The 24152-nt window shown below is 38.3% G+C and overlaps 4 protein-coding genes across 13 annotated transcripts in view; 1 reads left to right on the plus strand and 3 right to left on the minus strand.

Annotated features, from left to right (window-relative positions):
- Window positions 1–846: 846 nt before the first annotated feature.
- On the minus strand, window positions 847–4198 carry LOC106657625 (keratin-associated protein 5-1-like). 2 transcript variants are annotated; one of them, XM_014379231.2, is made up of 10 exons: window positions 3911–4188; window positions 2759–2851; window positions 2519–2671; window positions 2273–2407; window positions 2061–2186; window positions 1859–1984; window positions 1659–1784; window positions 1453–1578; window positions 1241–1366; window positions 847–1156 (listed from the first exon to the last, which is right to left on the minus strand). In XM_014379231.2, exons 1-10 carry the CDS (start codon window positions 3924–3926, stop codon window positions 1008–1010), a joined length of 1176 nt encoding a protein of 391 aa, XP_014234717.1. In that variant the 5' UTR covers window positions 3927–4188; the 3' UTR covers window positions 847–1007. The 2 variants fall into 2 exon arrangements, with proteins under 2 accessions (XP_014234717.1, XP_014234724.1); XM_014379238.2 differs by lacking the exon at window positions 1859–1984 and having other exon boundaries at window positions 3911–4198.
- A 418-nt stretch (window positions 4199–4616) lies between these two features.
- Window positions 4617–10397, minus strand: LOC106657609. Its single transcript, XM_014379211.2, has 6 exons — window positions 9932–10397; window positions 8981–9562; window positions 5386–8906; window positions 5236–5310; window positions 5058–5151; window positions 4617–4983 (listed from the first exon to the last, which is right to left on the minus strand). The coding sequence occupies exons 1-6, from the start codon at window positions 9990–9992 to the stop codon at window positions 4874–4876; spliced, it is 4443 nt and encodes a 1480-aa protein (XP_014234697.1). The 5' UTR covers window positions 9993–10397; the 3' UTR covers window positions 4617–4873.
- A 218-nt stretch (window positions 10398–10615) lies between these two features.
- On the plus strand, window positions 10616–12717 carry LOC106655375 (WD repeat-containing protein 89). The gene is made up of 7 exons (XM_014375746.2): window positions 10616–11030; window positions 11128–11354; window positions 11422–11756; window positions 11830–11958; window positions 12039–12133; window positions 12206–12308; window positions 12389–12717. Exons 1-7 carry the CDS (start codon window positions 10873–10875, stop codon window positions 12545–12547), a joined length of 1206 nt encoding a protein of 401 aa, XP_014231232.1. The 5' UTR covers window positions 10616–10872; the 3' UTR covers window positions 12548–12717.
- A 3443-nt stretch (window positions 12718–16160) lies between these two features.
- The window catches only part of LOC106657131 (A-kinase anchor protein 13), a 44419-nt gene continuing 36427 nt past the window's right edge, over window positions 16161–24152 (minus strand). For 7 of the 9 annotated variants that reach the window (XM_014378483.2, XM_014378492.2, XM_023462856.1 and 4 more), the window contains 8 exons: window positions 21452–21508; window positions 20552–21373; window positions 20148–20472; window positions 19779–19989; window positions 19480–19679; window positions 19232–19411; window positions 18438–19144; window positions 16161–17824 (listed from right to left, as the gene is read on the minus strand). In XM_014378483.2, coding sequence (XP_014233969.1) covers window positions 17476–17824; window positions 18438–19144; window positions 19232–19411; window positions 19480–19679; window positions 19779–19989; window positions 20148–20472; window positions 20552–21373; window positions 21452–21508 — 2851 coding nt within the window. In that variant the 3' untranslated portion in view covers window positions 16161–17475. The remainder of the gene's footprint in view (window positions 17825–18437; window positions 19145–19231; window positions 19412–19479; window positions 19680–19778; window positions 19990–20147; window positions 20473–20551; window positions 21374–21451; window positions 21509–24152) is intronic. The other 2 variants (XM_014378501.2, XM_014378465.2) reach the window with 1 other exon arrangement.

The following is a 24152-nucleotide window of genomic DNA, read 5'->3' on the forward strand; positions in this document are numbered from 1 at the left end:
GGACATGCGATTGTGCATGTAATGAGAAAAAATAATAAATAAATGATAATAATTATAACAATCTCAATAATACTCGTCGACACACATGATACAACACAATCGATGCAGTTTCGTTTTTTGTTTTCTTTTTTTTTTTGCTTTTACCGTCGCGATGAAAAAGTACAATATTTGCATACAAAAATCGCTTTACCCAACTCGACAAAATCCGCGCGCCGAGTAACAACGACGAGTTTGAAAGATTGCAAAACTCGATGAGCGCGCGCGCGCGTATCACAACAATATTTCGCTGAGCGCTCGTGTGTGCGCACGCAAAACATATAAAATTACAACAAATGTATCGTTTATTTAGAAAACTTCGGATAAGCGTTATTATATACGTCCGAGGCGCGAAGGAAAAGAAGAAAATCACATGACCAATTAAAATCGCGACAGCAGCTCGGATAGATATGTGTCACGATATACATGCATGTGTTTTTTTTTCTTATTTTTTTTCCTGTTAACGAGTTTTCAAAGTTCAGTCTATGCACGACAGTAGTTTTCGCGAGCCTCGCCTCTCGTACACGTAAGCCTAACGGTATTGGGCATATAAGCAGGCGTAATATCGCGTGCATCGCATCGTCAAAGTGTTACACGGTAGCCGTGCGATACATCGTCGACTACGCGTTTATTATTTATTAATATTAATGTTAAACAGCGCAACCTTTGATGTTCGCCGTGTCATTTGCATATCTTCGTTGTCATGCACTGGATGCACAGCGACGCGCAGCCGATTACAAAATTAGCGAAGCCCGGAAGAATCAGAAATCTCGATGCTGGTATGGGCGATAAATTAACGATACACAACGATTAATTTATAATATTTTATTCAAAGCCCCAATATCGTGTTCGCATTAAACTACAAACTTTTCAAATAAAAGTGAGGAATAATAAGTATTCGTATAATAAAGTGCACAATGCAGGACGCTGTGCTGCAATTAGCTACAAGTCAATTTGGTTGACGTTTACATTCACTTCTGGCAGCAGCCACCGGTACGCTTTGAGCAACTCGTGCCCTCGCTCTCGGGCTCGGTGCGACGACCGCAAACGACATCTTTAGATTTTCCGCATCCAGAGCAACATTTGCATTCTCCTTTGCAGTTGCATGATTTTGAATCATCTACAAATGTTAAAATATCAAACTTTAGTCCCGTAATATAACAAATTAGAAAAATAATTGACTTCGTGTTTCATTAAAACTTACCACCACAAGCAGAGCAACACTTGCAATCACCAGCAGATTTGGAACATCCACAACCAGCCTTCTTTGATTTTCCGCATCCAGAGCAACACTTGCATTCACCCTCGCATTTGCAAGCCTTGGAATCGTCTGTGAAAAATGAAAACCAGATTTTAATTTAAAATTAAGAAAAATATACATAATTATAAAATTATAAGTGATTAATCGTAACCTACCACCACAAGCTGAGCAGCACTTGCAATCGCCGGCTGACTTTGAGCATCCACATCCAGACTTCTCCGACTTTCCACATCCAGAACAACACTTGCATTCTCCCTCACATTTGCAAGTTTTAGAATCATCTACGTAAGGAATAATAATACAATTTTCAGTTTGATAACGATTATAAAAATTTTAATGGGCAAAAACTTTTAAAACTTACCACCACAGGCAGAGCAACATTTGCAATCACCAGTAGACTTGGAGCTTCCACAGCCGGTCTTCACAGACTTTTCGCACCCAGAGCAACATTTGCAATCTCCTTCACAGTTGCAAGCCTTGGAATCATCTAAAAAATTCATAAAATTTGTTATTAAAAAAATTTTTTTAAAAATTAAAGTTTAGAGATTTGTTTAAACTTACCACCACAGGCTGAGCAGCACTTGCAGTCGCCAGCAGCCTTGGAGCATCCACACCCGGTTTTCACGGATTTTTCACATCCAGAACAACATTTGCAATCTCCTTCACAGTTGCAAGCCTTGGAATTATCTGAAAAATCCATACAATTCGTTATTAAAAAAATTTTTGTTTAAAAATTAAAATTGGGAAATTTTTGTAAACGTACCACCACAGGCTGAGCAGCACTTGCAGTCGCCAGCAGCCTTGGAGCAGCCGCAGCCGGTTTTCTTCGATTTTCCGCATCCAGAGCAGCATTTGCATTCACCCTCGCACTTGCATGATTTAGAATCATCTAAGGAAAACGAAATAAAATTTTAATACAATTCCGTTGAATGTATTGAATGAATGAAATGATAACAAAAATTGTTCATAACGTACCACCGCACGCAGAGCAGCACTTGCAATCGCCAGCAGATTTGGAGCAGCCGCAGCCGGTAAGCTTGCTCGCGTCTGCACCTTTGCAACATTTGCAGCACTGGCAGTTGTCTCCGCAGCTGCATGGCTTTGACTTATCTGCAAATTGTAATGAATGAATATAACGTTAATACTCGTATCGGCTCTGCATTCACAAGCAAATTTTACTGCTGAGCGATCGATCGTGATCGCTTGTATTGATATACATACCGTCGCAAGCCTCGCAGCACTGGCACGAGGATGAGTCATCCTTGCTGCAAGCGCACTTTTTCTTGCACGAATCAGCCTTTGCTTTTTCCAAAGAGCAGCAGCTCAGCTTGGCCTCGGCTTTCTTCACGAGCTCGCAGCTCTTGGCTTGTTGCCCTTTAATATCAATGGATAAATTAATTAATTTCAAAATAAAGTGATAATTTTTTTTTGCCTTTTCGCTCGTGTCGCGTAAATTCTTACCTTTGCAGCAACCACAGCACTTGCAGTCATCTTTGCATTTGCAGTCGTTTCCGGTTCCGCAATCAACGCAGCACTCGCACTCCTGGCAATTACCTGTTGATTGTTAACAAATTTTTTCACGATAAGTCTCATTTTATTGACGAATTTCCTCTCGAATTTGCGAAAAAGAAAAAAAAGTTGCGTCTCGTTGCATATGACAAACGTATGGCCTACGTGTTGCCTTCGTTGTCGCGCCGTTTACAATACGATAACGAATTACGTAATGGAGAATAAACACACAATATACGTTCAAATTTTAGTTCTCCAGATAATTACGGTAAAAGAATTCAAGCGATCGCTTTCGTAAGGTTAAGGTTGACCTTGAAAAAGAGAAGAGAAAGATATGATGTATCGTAGGTATTTATGCATGAGGCATGTTAGCGAGGCAACAAAGGCCATCTTATCAGTATATAGACGCCAGAGAAAGAAATAACAAAAGTCGATGATGCGTCGCACATACGAGGTGACACGTATGTTTCGAGACGCCATACTGCATAACTTTTACTTATGACGCAGTTTGAGGAAATTGTATCGGAAAATTAGCGCGATGGATTTTTCCCCCTTTCGTAGATTTGTTAGTTTTAACAACAGTAACATTTGTGTGTAGACAAAAAAATAGAATGCATTATTAAAAATAGCTTTATTTTACGAACACGTCGTTACTCAATCAAATTTAGAGATGCAAAATTATGAAGAAATTACTACGTCTAGCAGGTGTCGAATTTTTGTACGAACGCGCCATTCACCTGCTATGAGCCGAACGTGCCGTGTGCAAAATTTAGCCGCCACGTTTTGAATCGTTCCGATGATCGAATTAGCGTGTAAGTTCAAAATGAGTCGCAAACGATTCGGTAACGATTGGTAAAAAATTTATAGAATGAAGCGAATTTGATGCACAAAATTATTATAGGCTATCACTGTTGAATATAGACGAGAAAATTATTACAAAATTGCCTCATATTTCAAAAACACAATGAAAATTGAAGCGCAACGTTGCGAGAGACGGACGAAAAAAAAAAGAATCGTTCTAGAAAATACGAGAAACTTCTGCTTAGAAATGAGTCGATTACTGCGTCGCGATCGATAATTGGTCGAAAAAATTGTTATACTCACACTCCTTTTTATCCATGATTATCTTGAGCAAAAAACGATGTTTATTACAGCAGCGATTGAGTTGTAGTAGCAAGTAATACTTGTCGGATAAGTCAGCGATCTACTTGTTCGGTGTGTATATACTTGTCCGTAGAACTGTGTCGTAGAGCGACGAGCAGCGGGTATTTATTTCCGAAAGTCCGCAGAGGCCCGTGTGCAACACCCCCCGGAAATGGGCACGCTATACAGCGGCAGCGGCCCATCTCCACCACCATCGACCCCTTTTACGCGCCGGGCGCATCAACTGCCATCACTTCTCATCCCGGCGCTGTATAGAGCCGGCTTTGAGCGTGCCGTGTGCAAAAGCTCGAGCAGGCTCGGCTCGTCGTTGAAGCGGGCCCAGCGCTCCGTACAAGCGTGGATAAGATACTCACTGCCTCGTCGATCGTACGCGATACGAGCCTGAGTCATGCTCTATAGGTGGAAGCAAGTACATGTCATGCGGGCATTTCCCACGGGAATCTTCATGAAAGTTTGCGTCATAGGTCGATGGTAACGAGTGCATTTAATCTAACTCTAGATACTCCTAGAAATTTCTCGTATAATTCGATGATGAATCGAAGTGATTCATAAATTACTACTCTAGAGACTACTGGAACTTACTGGACGAACTTTTCAAAAATAATATGCGATTTTTAAAAAGTAAATAATTGAATACCTTTTTTTTATTAAAAATTTATAAAAATTTCTCCGAATACACAAAAATATACTGTGAATTAATAAAAACAATTCGTTGATCATGAGCTTAATACTGCAGAAATCTTACACGATGACACAGTACACATACTTTAAACTACTTGACTAAAGCGATTCTTAAATTTAAAAATTAAAATAATATAGCCTATTAACATTTAAGTTTTTCTATTAATAAAAAACACATACTTAACACGTACCAAAATGTACAAATTTACTTATGAATCTAGCTTATAGAAACCTTTTTTTTGCCGACGTTTTTTCTGCGACTTTTTGGACTCGCACTGACATTTCAGCATCAGGCGAATCCACTTGTGAATTATCGTAATCTATTACACGACCTGCAAACAAAATTTATTATTTACCCTCAGCATTATGAGATTTAGTTTAGTATGCATATGAAAAAAGTACAAACCTTCGTGTCGTATAACGACGGTATTTTCAATAGGTGCTAATAACTTTTTCGTCTTAGAACTAGTTACAAGAGGCGAATGATTTTTATCAGCAATCTGTTTATGAGAAAAGTTCGCAATTGAATTATATTAATCATTTAAATCATAATCTTATGCAAATTTTGAAAGACATTTTCTTACCATATGAACTTTCTTGGCAGATTGATACCTCACAGTAGGTAAAACAAAATTTCCATCAGTACTCAGCATTGGAGACTATAAATTGAAAATTATTTTACAGTTAATAAAACATTTTCTCAAACATTTAATAATCCAGGAAAAAAAAATTACCTTGTTTTCTTTTGAACTCAATCTAAACTTGAGTTCGTTATTTTCATCGGATCCAGAGCCCTTGACGGGGGTTAATAATCTATCATTAGTTACCCCGCGAACATTTTGTACTAATTCGGCATCAGTACTGATCATGTACAATCCTATCGGTGATTTGACGTTATTGGAATCGAATTCCAAATTATTTTTCCTGGGTGTAAGCTCGGCGAAATACGAGTTTGGCTTTTTTCTTACAATTGCCATGGGCCTTGGACTTTTACCCGGTGTAAAGAGAAGTTTGGGCCCTTTCGACGTTGCATCTGGAGTTAATAATAATCTGCTGTGGAGCTTTTTGGTAAGTTCAGGAGAATCGCTGGGAGACGAATTCGTAGCTGCTACTAAGTATTCTTCAGTATCTACTTTCAGCGACTCATCTAATGAAGATTTTGCCGGACTCAACGTAACGTTGTCATCGAATAGTATCAACGGTTTGGACGACGAGAACGAATCGCTTTTTTCTAATAGAGGTGGCGTTTGAGGGGGTGTGAAGTACGACGTCGACTTGCTCGATTTCAGAGTCGATTCATCCGTTTGAGAAACGCTCCGCATTGGTTTATTAATGGAGGTCGATTTGTCCATTGGAAGATCGTTAACTGAACGAGTAGATGAATTTTTGCTTCCGATGCTGACTTCTGACGCAGAATAAAGCAGACTCGATGACGATTTCTTGAGTAAGCTCGATGTTGGTTTATTAATGGAGGTCGATTTATCCATTTGAAGATCGTTGATTGAACGAGTAGATGAATTTTTACTTCCAATACTGGCCTCTGACGCAGAATAAAGCGAACTCGATGATTTTTTGAGTACGCTCGGCGTAGCTTGTCTGCTACGTGGCGCTACTTTGCCGATCGGAACTTTCGGAGCCGGCGTAATAGGAGCTTTTTTATTGCCGGCATTCAAAGTCGATCTCGACGTCGTCGTTTTTGCTCTCGGCGTCGCTGTAGCAGCTACCGATCTGGGAGTTCGCATTGGCGTCGCTGTTCGCGGAAGTATCGAAGCCGGCCTCGGAGTCGCTGTTTGCGAGAGTTTCATAGCCGGCCTCGGAGTCGCTGTTTGCGAGAGTTTCGGAGCTGGCCTCGGAGTACGCATCGGCGTCGTCGTTGTTCGCGAAAGTTTCGGAGCTGGCTTCGGTGTAGCTATTTGCGAAAGTTTCGGGGTCGGCTTCGGCGTTGCCGTTTTTGTAACTCTTGAACCTAGCCTCGGTGTTAAAGGAACCGTGATTTTCGGAGTTGGTCTCGGCGTGGCCGTTCTCGTAACTTTTGGAGCTGGTCGTGGAGTCGGAATGTGGTTGACTTTCGAAGCGGGTCTTGGTGTTGCCAAACGTGTGACACTGGCAGCTGGTCTGGGCGTTGTCTTGTAACCGGTCGTCAAAGATAGGCCAGGTCTCGTCTCAACTTTGGAGATACTTTTCGAAACTTGCTTCTGAGTAGATTTCAGATTCGTTGTGTTGGCCGACGTGGGTGGAATTCTAGGCGTCACTCTCGAAATCGCTGCAGGTCTTGGAGTGGGTTTCGACTCTGTAACTTTTTTGCTAGCCGATATCGGTGGCTTATTTTTAACCGTCGAATCCAATTTTGACTGATTAGTTCTCATGAACGACGTTGCCTTATTTTTTATAATTTCCGGAGATTCTATCGATGTTTGCAAAATACTTATAATGGGCTTACTTTTATCGCGTAAATAATTTTTATAATCCACGCACTGACTGATGGTGTGTAGGAATTTGGCATCTCCCTCGACATCGGCAAACGTTTTATCCTGAATACCGAATTTATATAAAGTTTCCAGGCACTTGGTATCGTCACCGCTACTTGTTGGATCTTCGCGATCGATATCCATCATGAGCTTGGCCGTATCTAAACAGCGTTGACGACGCTGTGCGATCTCCATCAAAAGAGAACAATCTTGATCAGTGTCACTGTCGTCAGCGTCATTGTCACTGGAACAATAGTCGTTTGATATATCTCGAGGACTGTCGACGTCCTTGCGAAAATCTTTTTCAAACGTTTCTTGTACATTCTGAGGACTATCGACAATTTCACGAAAATCTTTTTCGATTGATTCTTGTACATTCTTCGGAGTATCGGCGATTCTACCAAAATCCCTTTCAAATGACTCTTGAAGATTCAAATCTCTATTGCGACTAAGTTCAAAACTGTTTTCCAAAATACGTTTACCATAAAGATTTATTTCTCTCCTCTTCTTAGGAAGTTCATAATCCTCATCATCATCGTCATCCATTTGAGATTCTTCTGTGGTTGGTATAATGACAGTATCATCTAAAACCAAATCATCATTAATTTTATTTTTTTCTATTTTTTCAATAGACACATTTTTGAAACTTTTTTCTGAACTTAATGTTGACTCAATTTTATCTTTTTGAAGTTTAGTTAGAGGGCTTTTATCTTCAATGGTTTCATTCAGACAAATCGTAGAGTTCTTTCTTTCAACAATATTAGAATTTTCTTGTTCGTCATCATTTAAATATGATATAATTTTTCTTATTTCATTTTCTTTCAAATTATCTGAATTGCTTTTTATCGACTCATGATGCTCCATTATATGATCACTATTGGAAGAATTAGGATTTTCAATTTTATCATTGAAATTATCAGGTAATTGTGATACTGACTTTGATCTAGGAGTATTCATGATTTGTAATTTTACTTCATTGTTTAATCTTATACAAGGCTCTGAACATCTTACGTCAACTATACTTTCATCAAGCATAGCCAACTGTTTCTCACTTTCAATCAACATTTCTTCCATAGCTTTTTTAGCTTGGGCTTTGGATTCAGGTATTTTAAAAATTTTTTGTTTTTTCTCTGCACTTTTTTGACTTTCGCACATTAAATTACACACTGTTTCCCAATACTCAAAAGATTTATCTGCACTCGGAGTAAACCTATTGATAGGTGAATTATTCCTAGAATTTTTTTGACTTTTAGGTGTGGTATATTCTTCAAGGATTCTTTTTATCGCAGGATTTTTTGGTACCTCTATGTTTAAAGGTATTTCTTCTTGAATTTCTGTTTTATCAAATACTGTCATATTAAAAGTTGGTGCCCATTCAGGCATCGATTCATCTGCAATCATCTTTTTTCCATCATCAATATATTTGCATAATTTACGAAATTCACCGGTCATTCTGTTCAAACTAATTCCTGAAGAATTAGCAGAATTAGGTTTAGACTTTGGAGACTCTAGTGATAAAATAGAATCTTCCAGCAAGGAGACAAGTTTTTCTGTAAATCGAGCAGGGGTTTTTTTAAATTTCTGTGAGAGGCGAGTCAAAACATTTGATGGATAATTAGTTTCTTCTTCTGGAGTTAGAGGATATTCATTTGTTGGTGATAAAGCTTGATCTAAAGCTATGAGTGCATCCCAAACTTCAGGTTTATCCATTTCTGCTATTAATTCTTGACCTGTTTTAGTTTCATTCATAGCAGAAGAAAAGTATCTGTTGATGATATCATCTGCAACTATAAAAATTAAAGACCAATTAATATTAATACATTTTTGATTTATAAAAACTTTATAAAAAAAAAACTCTTACTAGCTCCAGTATTTTGAGATATGGATTTATTTTTAGGAGGATTAATTTCAGTTACACTATGTAAACTGGAATCTGTAATATTTTTTAAAGAACCATCATCTAAGTTGATAGTTATAAGATCCATCACGTTGCCATTTGAAATAAGTGGGTGACTCATGGTAGACCTCAAGTCTATTGTATTATGAGCACTTGAGTTTTGAGATGAAGGTTTGATAGTGTCACTTCCAAATGTATTATTTTCAGGCACTTCATCATTTACATTAGACATGAGTAATCCATTAGAAGCAAGCAATGGACTTCCATTGACAGCATCATCCTGAATATGAATCGATGCGCTAAAATTTATCAAATCTTTAACGGATAAATCATTGACAAAACTCAAATTAGAAGCACTATTTGTAGAGTTGTTCTTGTCAAACAAATTGCTATCATTGCTTTGACTGTGGGTGCATGCAGAGTGTTCTGAACTGGATTTAGTCTGGTTTTGAATCTGCAATTTCTCCAACATAGATGATATATTTTCTTCATGAGACACATTTTTTCCACTATCTAAAGATTCTGCCATTTTGCTGCTTTCGCGACCTAAATTAGAGCACAATAAAAAATAAGATAAACATGTTTTTACGAAAATTCGTTGCATAAATTTCAAAATGTTCTTTTAATTTAAATTCGTAACCTGGTCGATTATACGCAGGAAAACAATCAAGATAGTGACAAGTATAATAGTAACTAATCATCCAAATTAAATCCTTTTCACATTAATTTAAATTTTAATGCAAATCTAGTATATGATAAAGTTATAAACACTTGAGGCATGGATTTCGTGACCAATTTTAATTCAGGAATCCAACGTCAAAATAATCAGTTCAAGACAGAAATTTACAATCAATCTGAATTCAACACACAAGAAAATATAATCAACACGAGACTTTATATAACAGCAAAGCTTACTCTGAAATTCCAACAACGATTCTGTGAGTTCTCCTGCCCATCTTCTTTTGTTGACCGACATGTTCGCGAGCTCTACTTTTTATTGATATGAAACCTTGTCAAATTCCTGCAACTAAAATACTTGTTTACGTATTATTAGACACTGTATACTGTTCAATCTTGTTTACTGTTGCCTTGACATGCTCATCGCGCGCGCGAATGAACAATTTTTCCGCGGATTCACTGATTTGCACACAGGGCGAGGGCCAGACTAGACAGCATCTCGTTTCTGCACAGACTTGAAAAATAACCGTCAGTCCGCTCAAATCCTGCTGCTACTGCTCACCGATTCAAAACTTCAAAGATGTTGCGAAATGCTGCCGCTAAGAAGTGCTGCCAAGCCAACGACCGCCGATACTCGCATGTTCGCCCTTATCGTTCACGAACAATTAAATTATGTAATTTTAGAGTTACGCTACGTTTTGGTTATTAAAATGGATCTATTGAATTGTATCAAAAATTCCATCAATGATTCAGTCTCGATGTTCAGAAATCAAAAAATAATTTGAAAAAAATAAAATCACTTCTGCCAACAAATGGGATTAGCGCGCGCCGCGCTTGCGTTGTTTATGTTTACGTCGTGACTATTATGATTATTACGATGCTATGCTGCTGCCTCGTGAGAACACCGCGAGCTCATGGAATTCTGGAACTTATAGCTCGTGTCAGTAAAGGAAAAGCCACTCACATATTGCGTCGTATCGAAAACGTGCTTCCGTACTACACGCGGAGAAGGTTACATTTACGAATTGCGAGCTTTAACGTTTGTGATTTTTTGTCTTAACACACACCCCCGCGCTATAATTAATTGTCAAATACGCAAAAGTCGAACGGATTAAACAAAATCAACGAATTCAACCGAGTAGACGAGTGGTTTCGAAATTCATGTTTACGAAGCCATCATGTCGAAAATAGAAGAGTCGTTGAAACGATTGAGTGTAGACAACAATAAAGCCAAGTGCTTGGCAAGAAGCAAAGGTGAATATGCAGTTGCGTTCAAAGAGACCGTCAATAGTGACGACGAGCAAAATTACATACTCGGCCTGTGCGGTACCCAGAGGTATTTTTCCTTTTTTATTGGGGGACACTTCAAATTGCGTATGTTGTTTGGTTAGAATTCTAATGTAACGCTGCGTATCCTTTCTCTTTATTTCTAGCGAACGAGATTTCAGGATCGCTGTCGCTCTAGCTGACCATAGTTGCGTCGTTTACTCAGTAAACGATGGCCTCAGTCAAACTGCTGTATTAAAACACAACAAATCACCAATTATTGGTATCAAATTTAGTCCTACGTCCAAAAATATCATCTACACTGCCTGTGAAAATGGTACAGTCACAGCTTGTGATTTACGGGCCAAGGGCAAAGTTGTCGCAGAGTTCAAAGGTAATTGTAATTGATTTATTATCTGTATTCTTCGTAGAAAATTTCTTAAATTGAATTTGTTTTTTAGACAATTCTGAGGATGGTAAACTCAAACCTTTGGCCAGTTTTGATTTGAGCTGTGAAGAACGACTCATGGCTGGTGGAACTGAACACATTGGAGGCGATGCTTTCATCCTTTTTTGGGATGTAAGGTATAGTAATTCAAAACTTAATGGTAGAGATAATTTACTTGGAGGCTATTGGGAATCACACATGGATGACGTTACTTCGTTAGCATTCCATCCTACAAAACGAGATGCCTTGGCATCTGGAAGTACTGATGGTCTCATTAATGTTTTCGACCTTAAGCAATCTTCAGAAGATCAAGCTTTGATGTATTCTTTAAACACAGAATCTTCAGTTGTGAGTGTTGATCTTTCAATTTTTTCATCTCAAATGAAAAATACCTCAATCATAACAATTGTTGTATTTACAGGATCGAATAGGATGGTTTGCTAATGACAATTTATGGTGTACAACACATACTCATTCACTCCAATTGTGGAAATATGACGACGCAGTTCCTTACCTGAAATTTGACAGAAGTGATCTTGCTTTGTCTCGGGTAAGATATTCTTCATACATCTCTTGAAAAATTTTGAATTAAAAATATTTAACTATTATTTTTATTTTTGTTATATATAGAATGATGACCCAGACAGCTGTTATCTTGTACGAATACACAGTCCAAATTCATTCGGTAGTCCTTTCTTACTTGCTGGATCAAGTTCAACAAAAGAGTAAGTTTTATTAAATTAGTGTTATCATAAAAATGAAAATAATGTTCTTATTATAAAAACTAATTTTTCTAGGGAAACCCTTAAGTGTTTGAGTTTTGGAAAAAATCAATTGGAATTACAGTACAGTATGCCTGGTAATGAACAAGTCGTTCGTGACAGTTGGTTACATGAAAAGGTATGTAATTAACCACTTTGATTTGACTGAAATCTTAAAATTATCTAATACTTGCTAATTTTCAAATAATAATTCTACAGAGTGGTTGCCTAGTCACTGGGGGTGAATCTGGAGTAATCAATGTATGGAAGCAATCTGAGCCAATTAAGAGTGAAACGAATGTGAATTCAAAACGACCCATAAAAATAGGCGCAGAAAAAAGTCGTAACGACAAAAATCACAGAACTAAGCCATATTAAGAGATTTTGTAAGATAGTTTGTGTTAGTTTCGTAAGTGTAAAATGTATTTATATTTTTGTTAAGAAAAAAGATGAATGAATGTTTAAGCTCTGTATAATAGAGCGCTTAAATAATTATTGCATGAGCAAAAAAAAGTCAAATTAAAGTCATATTGACATGCACGATAAAATGGTTGTTTTCGTAATTTTTCAAAAGCCTTGAATTTCGTATATTTTCTTTATTACAATAACAGATTGTTGGTTTCTTTTTATTTTATATTTACATTCATTATATAATATTATTAGCTCATTACCGAACATTTCTTATGTATAATCGCTATGACGATAACAATTGATAAACTCGTAGCACGTGTTAACACGTAAAGTTTTCTTTTCGTTTACGAAATTCGGATTACAAGAATTTGAATCGTTTCCGACAGGATTAAAACGTCTTGACAGCCGAAGCAGCATTGAGCATGTGACCCATCGGTTGTTCAAAGTTTGGCAACAGCATTGCCAAAAAAATGTTTCAAGCGTTTATATATCAAATACTTGTCATTACATATTTCAGAACATCATTTTATTCATATAATACTTACATTTCAAGTTATTGATTCTCTTTTTTTCAACAAGTAAAGGACAGTTTCGAAGAAGGCGTTTTGTATATTATATAGTTTCGTAAACTTTGTTCACAGTTTATTTGTTCTTCGAAAAAATATAGTTTATGTAGAGTTATTTATTCATACATGCAAGTAAAGGATGAGATTCGTCCGTCATTATTCACATTGTGCACAAATTTATGATGAGTTAGATATTGTACCGTAAGACTTAGAGTCGAGACATCTCAAATAATTTTTTTATCTTAGTATTTTATAGTAAAATCAACTTTCCATCCTTGAATTAATGTCTGCTATTTTCAATATTTTGATTTGAAAAATGTTAAAAGTTACCTAAATATTGTCCTTGCGTTATTTAGCATGAGTAAAGAAAATGCCAAACGGAATCGTAAGTTAGTTGAAGATAATAATTTAAGTAAACGAGGGGATTTAAATAAACCTGTAACAAATGTTTCGCATCAGTATAAAATAATTTTTTTTAGTTTTGAAACAAGTTTTGATATTAAAATAAAACAATTCAATCGGGAAATCGGGACAGTGTATGCTCGAAGGACACGAATTATGAAGAATCACAGATACATAGTCTCAAACATTTCAAATGGTATAGAGTATTCAGTAACTTGTTAAATCAATACTATACGTTTTTATAGTTAAAGAGCTCTACATTTTCATCACTGTCAATTAGTTAAGTGTGTAAGATTGTCTACTTTTCTTGAAATCAAAATTAAAGTAGTATTTTTACAGTAAGAAGGACGTATAAAAATAGCGTGATTATATTCTTTTCGTTCAAAGCGAGGCAACGGCAGCCTCATAGTTTATTCCTTGAATAAGAATATTAAACTCACGGAACTAAAACACATTCTCAATCAAAGATGAGCTACTTGAGAATTACATCTTTTTCTCAAGTTTTGATACTTTATTGAGTACCGATTTATTTGTTCAGTTAGTGCGTGTAGGCCACGTTGCGCTTACTTACGTACTTGGATGAAAATCCAAAATGCAGCAGTTTGCTTTGGATTAACGAGAGTTTTTTTCCAAGTTCGCACGTAACGCAAACAGTGCAATATACTTTCATTCGCGCGTTAAAAATACTTTTTGTTCATATAAAATCATATCTACTTTAAAACTCTAAATATTGCTAATTATATAGTACTCAATACTAGTAAAAACAATGATTCATTTCGATGGTAAAATGTTTTAAACGTTGAACATTTTATTCATTTAATATTGTTTCTTTCTCATAAATATATTTATCATTTTACAGTAATCTTTTTGTAATATTTATGAAGAGTTAAACAATTATTTATAATCTATTGTCATCGATTGATTGAAAAATATTATTCATGGAAATTCTTTCGACGCGTGAGTATTTTTAACCCTAGAAGTTGTTTCAAGTCCTTAACTTCATAGATTGACGAAAGGAAATTTCGGATACCCTTTTATAAGACGAAAAACGTTTTTGAACTTGATTTGTCTCACAATGTACAATCCTAGAGTAGAAAGACATCAATTTTAACACATAAGTTAACAGCATAATTTACTACTTTTTGCCATAAATATTGAAGCATACTTTTACTTTTTTTATCACTTGAATATTTGAATTTTTTTCCTACTATAATACATGATTTTTATTTTTATAAAATGTGACCCAAAAATCTAATTCAAAGTTCTAAGTTTCATTCGAATAAAATATAAATCTGTGAATGGCAGTGAATGAATGAAATGAAGTAAATTTGTAGAGTTGACAAAAACTTTATCCAATCGATATTATATGTATAAGCAGACTTATACATAGTACATGTTTCTTCACATTAATGTTTTTATTCTCTCCGTATTGATTATGAAAATCATCGTGGAAAAAAATTCATTTTTTCTTCATAAAAAACGATCGAGTCATCGACAACAACAACATCGATTCATATAGGCTAGCACAGTTTACATAATTATTATTTTACATTTTAATTCGAGTGTTTACTATTTTATTCTTTCTGCGAGAGCGTTTACAATGAAACATTACTCGTCATCTAAAACTTAATCGCATGAGAAATATTTCAGATTGACATTACGTTTACAGGTACATATAAATACATTAAGACAAGTATCTCATGCATCGTCACATTCATTGCTTCTCATCACTTTACACGAATCTTTATCATTGCTTCCAGTATTAAAATATGACGCCGATAAATAAACCCAAAGAAATAAAACTAAATAATAATTATTAAAGGATTGCGATCATACAAATTATGTACAATTTTCGTAGAATCAACTTCTACGAATATTCACTTAGATGGAATAAATTCTCAATATTATTTAAGTACTTACATACATTGTTAAGATTGTCACATATCATGTACAAGAAACGGAAGCTAAGTTCTGTTAATAAAACAACAAAACATTTTCTTTCTTTCCTCATTGCAGTCAACTCTGAATTTTCAACTCGTGAAAATTAGCATTCATTGGTAAAAATTCGAGCAAAATTCATACTCTCTTACTTATATTATAAAGCCTTCAAGTTTTTTGATAAATGCAAAAATCAGTCGTTCAAATACGTTTATATAACTTATAAAGTACAACGAACGAAACGATAAAACTTATGAAGCTGGAGGATATTATTTTGCAAAGTTTTTGACAAAATTTTATTACCAATCATGAAGTCGTACTTTTGAATTATGATAGATAATAAAATTAACAATCTCAAATTTACAATGGAAATAATACAGAAGAGCTTTCACGTAGTATATTGCGTACTCAATTGAGAACAAATTCATACGATTATTCTAAACAATGTCTATCCAAAATACAACAGATTAGGCCTTTCGCTATGTTTTTAGTTGATTTCAAATCAACATGAAGGTTTGTCACGCGTTTCAGGAGAAGAAAAATAATGTATTTAAAGTTGGCAGTAAAGGCTCATTTTTCCATTATTCTATATGATAATTCGAGAAAGAGTTTTTTTCTTTCTTAACATATTTTTCTATTTTTTTACACAGTTAATTCTTAACGAATTTTTTTCGCTTGTACACAAGAGAAGTATACATAATAAACATTAAATATCTTAATATTGCATTTTTATTTATTTCAAACAATTTTACACTTATCACCAACGAACAGCAACGTTATTTTTCTCCACAGATTGTACATACGTGTAAGATTATTATATTTGTTTTAAGATTCGTCTATTACGCGTTACATCATTATATACCCAAGTGTCAGTCGACTTTTAATCGTCATCAATTGTAACAGGCAAAGTTTTAACAAGAAAAGCCACTGAATTTTTTCGAGTTGGCTTTTAATACTCTGAATTCATTCAAACTCTTTTAATTAATAAGATCCCCTATTGCTTAAGTTAAATATACGAGTAAACCTATAAAGTATTTATATTTTTTTTATATAGCAGTATTTTTGATATTTATTTTATATTCACTTATGAATATATTACATTTTTTTATTTATTTGCCTTTTGCTCGTTTAAGAAACCTAACTACTTTAGCGTAGTAACTTTCCCAAAAACGTTTGGCTAAATTTGTATATTTATGAATTTATAAGAAAGAGTATTAACAGCGTAAAAGAATCTCGTAGGTGTGGGGAGGATGCTGAAATCACAGCTAAATCAACTTTTGAATCAGCAGCGACGCAAGTGACAAAAAAACAACGTGTACATTTTTTTTCAATACTGCGTTAGTTTTATATTGTTTACAAAATTGTAAGTCTTTGAAAAATCGAACTTCGCACGCGCTTCATAACGAATCTGTTAATGATTGTAGAGAATTATCGAATTTTTTCTCAATATTAGGATTTCTCAAATAGGGCAATGACAATATTGGTAAAATTTGACAATGAAACATCGAAGCCTAATTAGTAACTTATGACCTTATACTAATCTGTATCATATCTCGATTTTTATTGTCGTATTTCCAACCACATTTACGATAAAGAGCAAAAAAATTAAAAATAATGATTACCATGAAAGTATTATTCATATGCATTCCTTTTATATTTACAAATGTACAAAATTTATCGAACCATTATTAAAAAGATCGATTGCCTTCCATCGAACAATTAAAAATAAAAAGCAACAAAAATATAAATAAAATGAATGGTGTTTTCGGTAACAGCATCCTCGGCGCGCACACGTACAAATTGCGTATGTACCAATAAATTACGCGTCTACCTCGATTTTCTGCGAAAAGTCGGAAATCAAAATGATTTGACCCTACTGCGAGGTTGTTGCTGCTGTTGAGAACTATCGTCGTCGTCCTTTCCAGTCGGAGTCGCCGTACCCTTGCCGCTGCTCGATCTCAAATGTTTTCTGCCAAAGCGCAAGATACGTCACAAAAATAAAACTTCTTCTTCCATTGGTTGCTGCTGCTGATTCGAGTGTTGCTGTTGCGAACTCTGCTGTTGAGGCTGTTGCGGCTGCGCCTGTTGTGGCTGCTGTTGTTGCTGTTGTTGCTGCTGCTGTTGAGGCGAGTGATGCTTATTTCGAGAATACGGCTCGGGTATACGAGTGCCCCGTAACGAGCGATTCGACATTGAAAAGTGACTCAATGAACTGGAGCTGCCGTTGTTCACGCCGAGCTCCGGCGATAGAACACCCGAGGAACTGGTACTGACGATCGCGGGACTACTGCCGGCTCGGGAGTGACGATCCGGACTGTTATTGCTCATCAGGCTAGTTCTGAAAGAAATCATATTTTAGTTTGATCGTTTGGTACTGTGATCTGTGGTACGGAAAAATTGCTCAAAATGTTCACACAGTGTTGTTGCATAGACTAAGTGAATGTTCGTCATTATCAGTAAATTTTTTAAAAAATTGTTTCAAAAGCACACAAAAATTTCAAATCAAACTAATGGTTACGTTCAAATTAAAATCGACACACGAAATCCAGACTAAAAATTTTTTTGCTTATTTATTCAATTAGTGATATTCCTTAATTAAGCATATCATCATAATTTCTACGAGTGTCAAAACAATTATTCGTATTAAAGTGTTAACGCATCTCGTGGTGTTACTCATTAGTCATTATTCGAGTGAAAAAAAAGGTTGCAAACAAACGACACCATACAGACTTACGAAATAACGTAGTGATTTGCAAATATGAAAACGCTTATGATAAAAGTAAGTTGCATCATCACAGATGCTTTACTTTAACTAATCTTGCAATGCTGAAAACAATAACACGATTGGTATACATATACTTTTCATCGAGTTGAATTATTAACGACGTTTCATGAATTTCATTCTAAAATTATGATAAAAGTGCGTGAATATCGTTCAACGAGCGTCTCACCTCGAATTATTATTGCTTCCGCTCGCGAGTTTTAAGGGCAGCTGCTGCTTGACCGGCAACTGCTGGACCTTCTGCTGATTGGTCGCGCTGAACAAGTGCTGCGGTATGTTCATGCTCTTCTCGGTGCCCTCGTTCTTTTTCCGCGTGTTCTGGGTGCCGGTGACCTCGCGCAGCTGGGCCGCGTTCAGCGGCACCACGCCCTGGCGCGACTGGGCCTCGAGCCAGCGATACAGCTGGTCTCGCTGCTTCTCCACGTCGCGCTGCTCCACCGTCAACTGATTCCTGAGCTTCTGTAACTCGGCCCGCTCCTCGTCCAGCTGGGCGCGCTCCTGCTGCGAGGACGCGCGAAACTCTGCCTTCTCACGGCAGAGCTGGTCCTGCAGATTGCGCAGCTCCTCGAGCTGGCGATTGGGATTGGCGCGCACCTGCGACGATTTGCCGATACTGCCCTCCTTGAAGCCCGCCAGCTGGGCCTGCAGGCTCTCGATGCTGGTCATCTGGTAGCTGATGACGCCGAGCAGCGTCTGCACGTAGTGCGACAGCCTCACGGCCACCTCGCGCTGGTCCTTGTTGCCGTCCGGGTCGTCCTCCAGCACTTTGCACTCGAGCAACGTCTCGGCCTGGCCGCTCTCGCTGACGCTTCTCGACGGCGCGAGGCCGCCGGCAGCATTGATCAATGCCGCTGCATCGCGCGCGTGTCGTTCCTGCTATGGAGTAATCGCGTTGTTTGAATGTCACAGTTGTTACACTAATAGTTGCGCGTTGAAAGTTATACGACTTCAAGAGTTATGTACCTTGTTGTGATCGAAACCAGCGAACGTCTCGGCCCGTCGGGGTACCGTCACCGATGGATGTACGTAAGCTTGACTGTGTCGTTCTCCGGCTGAGCTCAAGCTGCGCGACAGACTGCCCCCGCCGGCGCCACACGACAGAGAACTGGTTAAGCGCATAGCTTGCTGCATGGCATCCAGCGCCTGAGAGAAGCGAAGAAGATGAATAAAGATACTTTTAGTAAATAATATCAGCAATCAGAGATACACACCTCCTTGTACATTTGCATCGGATTAATATTCTCGCCTCGAGCGAATCTCAAGTAGTCCGGAACCTCTTTGAAATCCTTGTTCTTGTCTACGTCATTATCGTTGCTGTTCGAGACGCTGATGGCGTTATGAAGTCGCAAGTGCAGGGCCATCTTCTGTTCGAACAGCATGGTCTGCTCCTCGTCCTTCTTCTTCAGCTCCTCTGCAAATTGTCACGGTATCATCGCGTAAATTAGTATTTGAGATAGCATAGCCACGAATTATTATTGCACGCTCGATCGAGATCATGAATTATTATTACCAAGTATGCTCTGCAGGCGAGTTTCTTTGGCAAGTCGAAGTTTCTCCTCGGGGGTAAGTTTCGCCATGGAGAGCGGCCGCGTGTCCCTCAGATCGTTAATCAGATTGTTCTCGATGAAATTCGAGCTCTCGTTTTCGGGCTCTTGCGGGCAAGCCTCGACGGCGGCACGAATGGCTTTGATCCAAATATGCTTGTCCCTGGGCTCTTTGACCTGAAACGAGCGTAGCGTACACAACGATACGATGATAAGCGCACACATCAATGGGATCGTGGTCGATCTTTGAGACAAAATAACGAAGGATTTGCGGGAGCAGAACTGCGCAGAGGGAAAGAGAGAAAGAGAGGGACAAAATAAGAAAATAAACCAACCTTAAGCTCGAACATCTCGGGCTCGGTGGGGTTGCTACTTATTAAATAGATACCCCGCGACTCTTGGCCGGCTTTCTCGCGGACGAGAAGTTTCTGTAGCGAGACGACTCCGGCTTTGTTGTCCGGCACAAAGAAGACGTACTTTTGCTCGCCCGTGAGAAAGAACAGGATGTCGGTGAGGCACACGACGACGACGGGTACCATCTTGTTGCGTCCCTGCATGAGCCAAGCCGTGCCCTCGAACTTGAGATTGCGATTCGAGTCGAGGATGTCGGACTTTTTGAACTTGTTGCCGCGATAAGTCACGCAGGATTTCGGATCGATTCTGCAAAATTAATACCGCATTATTAGAATGGTACATCGAGGAAATAAAGTATAGCGGGTACGCAGTTGCAAACACTCACTTGTGATAAATGTCCAGCTTCCTATCGGTGCGCTCCTTGTCTGCCACACAGGTGTCGACCTCGTTGAGTATGTCCTTGACCAGAGCCAACGCTCGGCGCAGATCGTCCGTCTCGTCCTGGGCCGTCGACGTCTTGATAAGCGGATCGATCAGCAGCGGATACTTGGTCAGTCGCTGCGTCACGAACAGTATGCACTCGGGTATGCCCTTCTTCTTGAGCAACGGATTGTTCTGGCAGTGGCGCACGAAGCGGGCGAATCTCGCGTCCATCTGCTGGTGCTGCTTGTAGACGTCGACGGCGTCCCGATGCCGCGAGCAGAACTCGCCGTAGGCCGACTTCATGCCGTACGAGTTGTCGCCGCTGAACTGATCGCAGAGAATGTCGGCGATACTGGGCACCACCGGGCTCTCGGACTGGCGCTGTCGCAGCTTGGCCAGAAAGTCGAAATGTATGTCCATGAGGGCCTGGAGCTTGGGGAACATGCGATCGAGCACCGAGACCGAGAAGTTGAAGTGGCGCTGGAGGCCGTCGACGAAGATGCGCTGCATGGCGAGCAGCACGAGGCAGTGATGCTTCTCCGTCAGGATGAACTCGTAGATGTGCTCCTGGCGCTTGATCTCGCGCTCGTTGTTGTCGCAGAGCTTGAGCGCGGCCTTGCGGCCGACCGCCGCCGACCACGAGTCCGGCTCCTCGCGGCCCAGCGCCAGCTCGGGCCGCTGCTGGTCGAACTCCTCCAGGCTGAACTGCTGCGTGTCGTCGAAGTCGAACTCCTCGACGCCGCTGCCACCGTGCTGCTCCACGGAACGCGTGTACCTCTCCGAGCTGCGTGATGATGAAAAATCGGTATTAGAGCGAAGGGTGCCAGATTTTCGGAAGAATATTAATTTTCATATACTTTACCTGGGTACATCTCGATGCGAACCTCCATCTCCATCTCGCTCCTCGCTGATCGTTTGACTGCAAATTCAAGCGTGTAAAAATTAGTCAACGCCCGCGATAAAGCTCCAGTCGCAATAATTTCAGTCTTCAGCGCTATTTATCTAGATTCTAATTCGTAAATAATATACAGCGAATGTCGACTATAATACTCATGTATAAGATGTAATATAATAATGAATAAACAACAAATATAAATCAAACCGACAATTCGCATGTCAGTTTTTCTTTATCCAAGTAATAATACGACGAATGATAACAAAAAATAAACGTATATTATATAGTATAGAGTACTGTGGTTCGTCGCGGCGTAAATTCAGTTGATTTTTTTTTCATTTTTCTATGCCACTTGTGCTGTGCCACACACGATACCACGTTACTCGGTACAGCGTGACGAGTCCAGAGATGTAATAATTAAAAACATAATGTTTACTCGCATGGTAGAGAGAGAGAGAGAAATGTAACATTATTTTTGCAGTGGCATTCAGTTATTAATGTACATAACGTCTACGTTCATAACGCTACAAAATCATTCTACGACATATGCATGATATTATATAAATATAAAAATAAATAATAATAATAATATATATAAAGTTGCTGCGAGCAACCGATGAATAACGAATATGGTGTTTATCGTGACGGAAAATGAGCTTATAGCGCGCGCAGGGGTAAGTAATGTGAAAATTCGGGGGGGAAAGCTTATGCACGATATGCATTCGAAACTTTGCGCGTGTCCGCGGGCCATACGTGCAGTTCCATCCACATTTTTTCATTTTCATGTACACACGGTGAGCTCATATCGGGCGCGCGGATTCTCTCGTATTATGCGCGGCCAAGCTGAAAAATTGTTCGGGATAATTTCCATTTTATGCCATGTATATATATCGCCTGAAGTAGGTATATAGGATTTATACGTGAGAATCAACATTTTCATTTTCCTGCGATTTTTCGCGTGTCGCGCGCAATATTTCACGCACGACTCGAGCGCGGCAATAAAGTCGCGGGTCGACGGATTCGTAATGCGCGCGGCAGCATCAACGGCAGCAGCAGCAGCACACGTGCTGTTAATATACGCGAATGACTAATATAATGCGTACATTATGCAAGTATGTATAATAAAAGTCTAGCAACAATTTTGGCCTGGAAATATAAAAAGGACGATTTTTTTCGTCACTACTGCCGTGTATATGATGAACACGATAATTATGCTTTTCACTCGTCGTGCGCAGGGCTTTATCTTGACAAAAAAAAGACAAAAAAAAGAGAGAGAAAGAAGAAGATAACAGTGAAAAAAGAGCCGAGCCACCGTGGCGGGTAGTAGAGCAGTGCACATTACAGAAGAAAACTTTTTTTATTTCTCTTAATGTCCAACGCTCCTACCGTCGCTCGCGAATGTGTATGTATACGTATGTGTGCAAGTACGTGTGCGAGTGTTTTCCTCTCTCTATATATTACATTGTCAAGCGAGGCGAAAAACTCGCTGGCGAATGTATACATACGTACTATTTTACGCGATAAATGAGAGTTTGCTGCTGCTGCTGCATGTTTGTGTGTCTGTGTCTGTGTGTATACAAGTTTTCGCAATGCTTTGTGTTGTTGTGGACTTATAAATGCGATACGAGTTTGTATATGAGTGTATTTATGTGTGGGTGTACGAGAGATGTTACGATGAGTATACATTCGTGTACACAAGTTACAATTAAAGAGTGCAATGTGAAAGAGAATATTTCGAAACAAAGAGAACCTTCCAGGAGAATGAGAGAGAGAGAATAAGGGATGAAAAGGCATTTTATATGTATATAGCGCGAACGCGTAAACTGGCCCCCGGAATGTGATACTGAAATTGAAAGGAATAAAGAAAAAAAGGAGGGAAAAGCGTCTGCACAGTATCGATTCAACAAGTGTCAAGTCGAATTGTTCCCTTTTTCTTGATAATGGACAGTTTCGTCGAGTCAGCTGCGCCTGTCGCTTGAATTATGAGGTAACTCGGATCGACTCTCCATTTTTATTTATTTTTTATTTTATCTTTTCGTGTAAGCTTGTATACGCACGGAGGCGAATGAAAAGAAAAGATACAATGCAGAGCGTCGAACGGCCAAAGATTCGATTGGTTACGACGATAAATGACGTATTTATTTTCTGCAAATATTAATACTTTTCTTTTTTTTCCAATTATTGCATAATTAATTACACGAGGACAGATTGCGGGAGATGTTGTACGCTGTCGTTGACTCGTTAATGTACAAACTCGCGAGATCAAAAGGACCAGGCGGCGACTGAGTTAGTGAAACAGTTACACGAAGGTACTTCGCTGTGTGGTCGACGCTTAATTATGAACTTAGAGAAGAAGAAGTTAATGTACAAGTACGTACACTCGGTTAATTATGTACAGATTTATTTACAAATACGGTTGGAAAAAAACATTTGAAAAAACACAATATAAAATTGTATAAAAAAATAAAATCCAGGGTACAGCGAGTTCTAGTTCTGCACAGTAAATTATTATCGTGAAAAGTACTATATAAGAAATTTATAATTCAACTATATAACGTGGTAAAACTTGTAATACGAAATCAAGTAGTTTATACAAAGTTCGGATAATATCAAGGACAAGAGAACATATAAAATTAAAACGAAGTTTTAACGATGATATAATTACAGT

This window comes from Trichogramma pretiosum, unplaced genomic scaffold (genome assembly GCF_000599845.2).
Source record: "Trichogramma pretiosum strain Unisexual culture from Peru unplaced genomic scaffold, Tpre_2.0 scaffold1, whole genome shotgun sequence".
In the NCBI taxonomy this organism is placed as follows: Eukaryota; Metazoa; Arthropoda; class Insecta; order Hymenoptera; family Trichogrammatidae; genus Trichogramma; species Trichogramma pretiosum.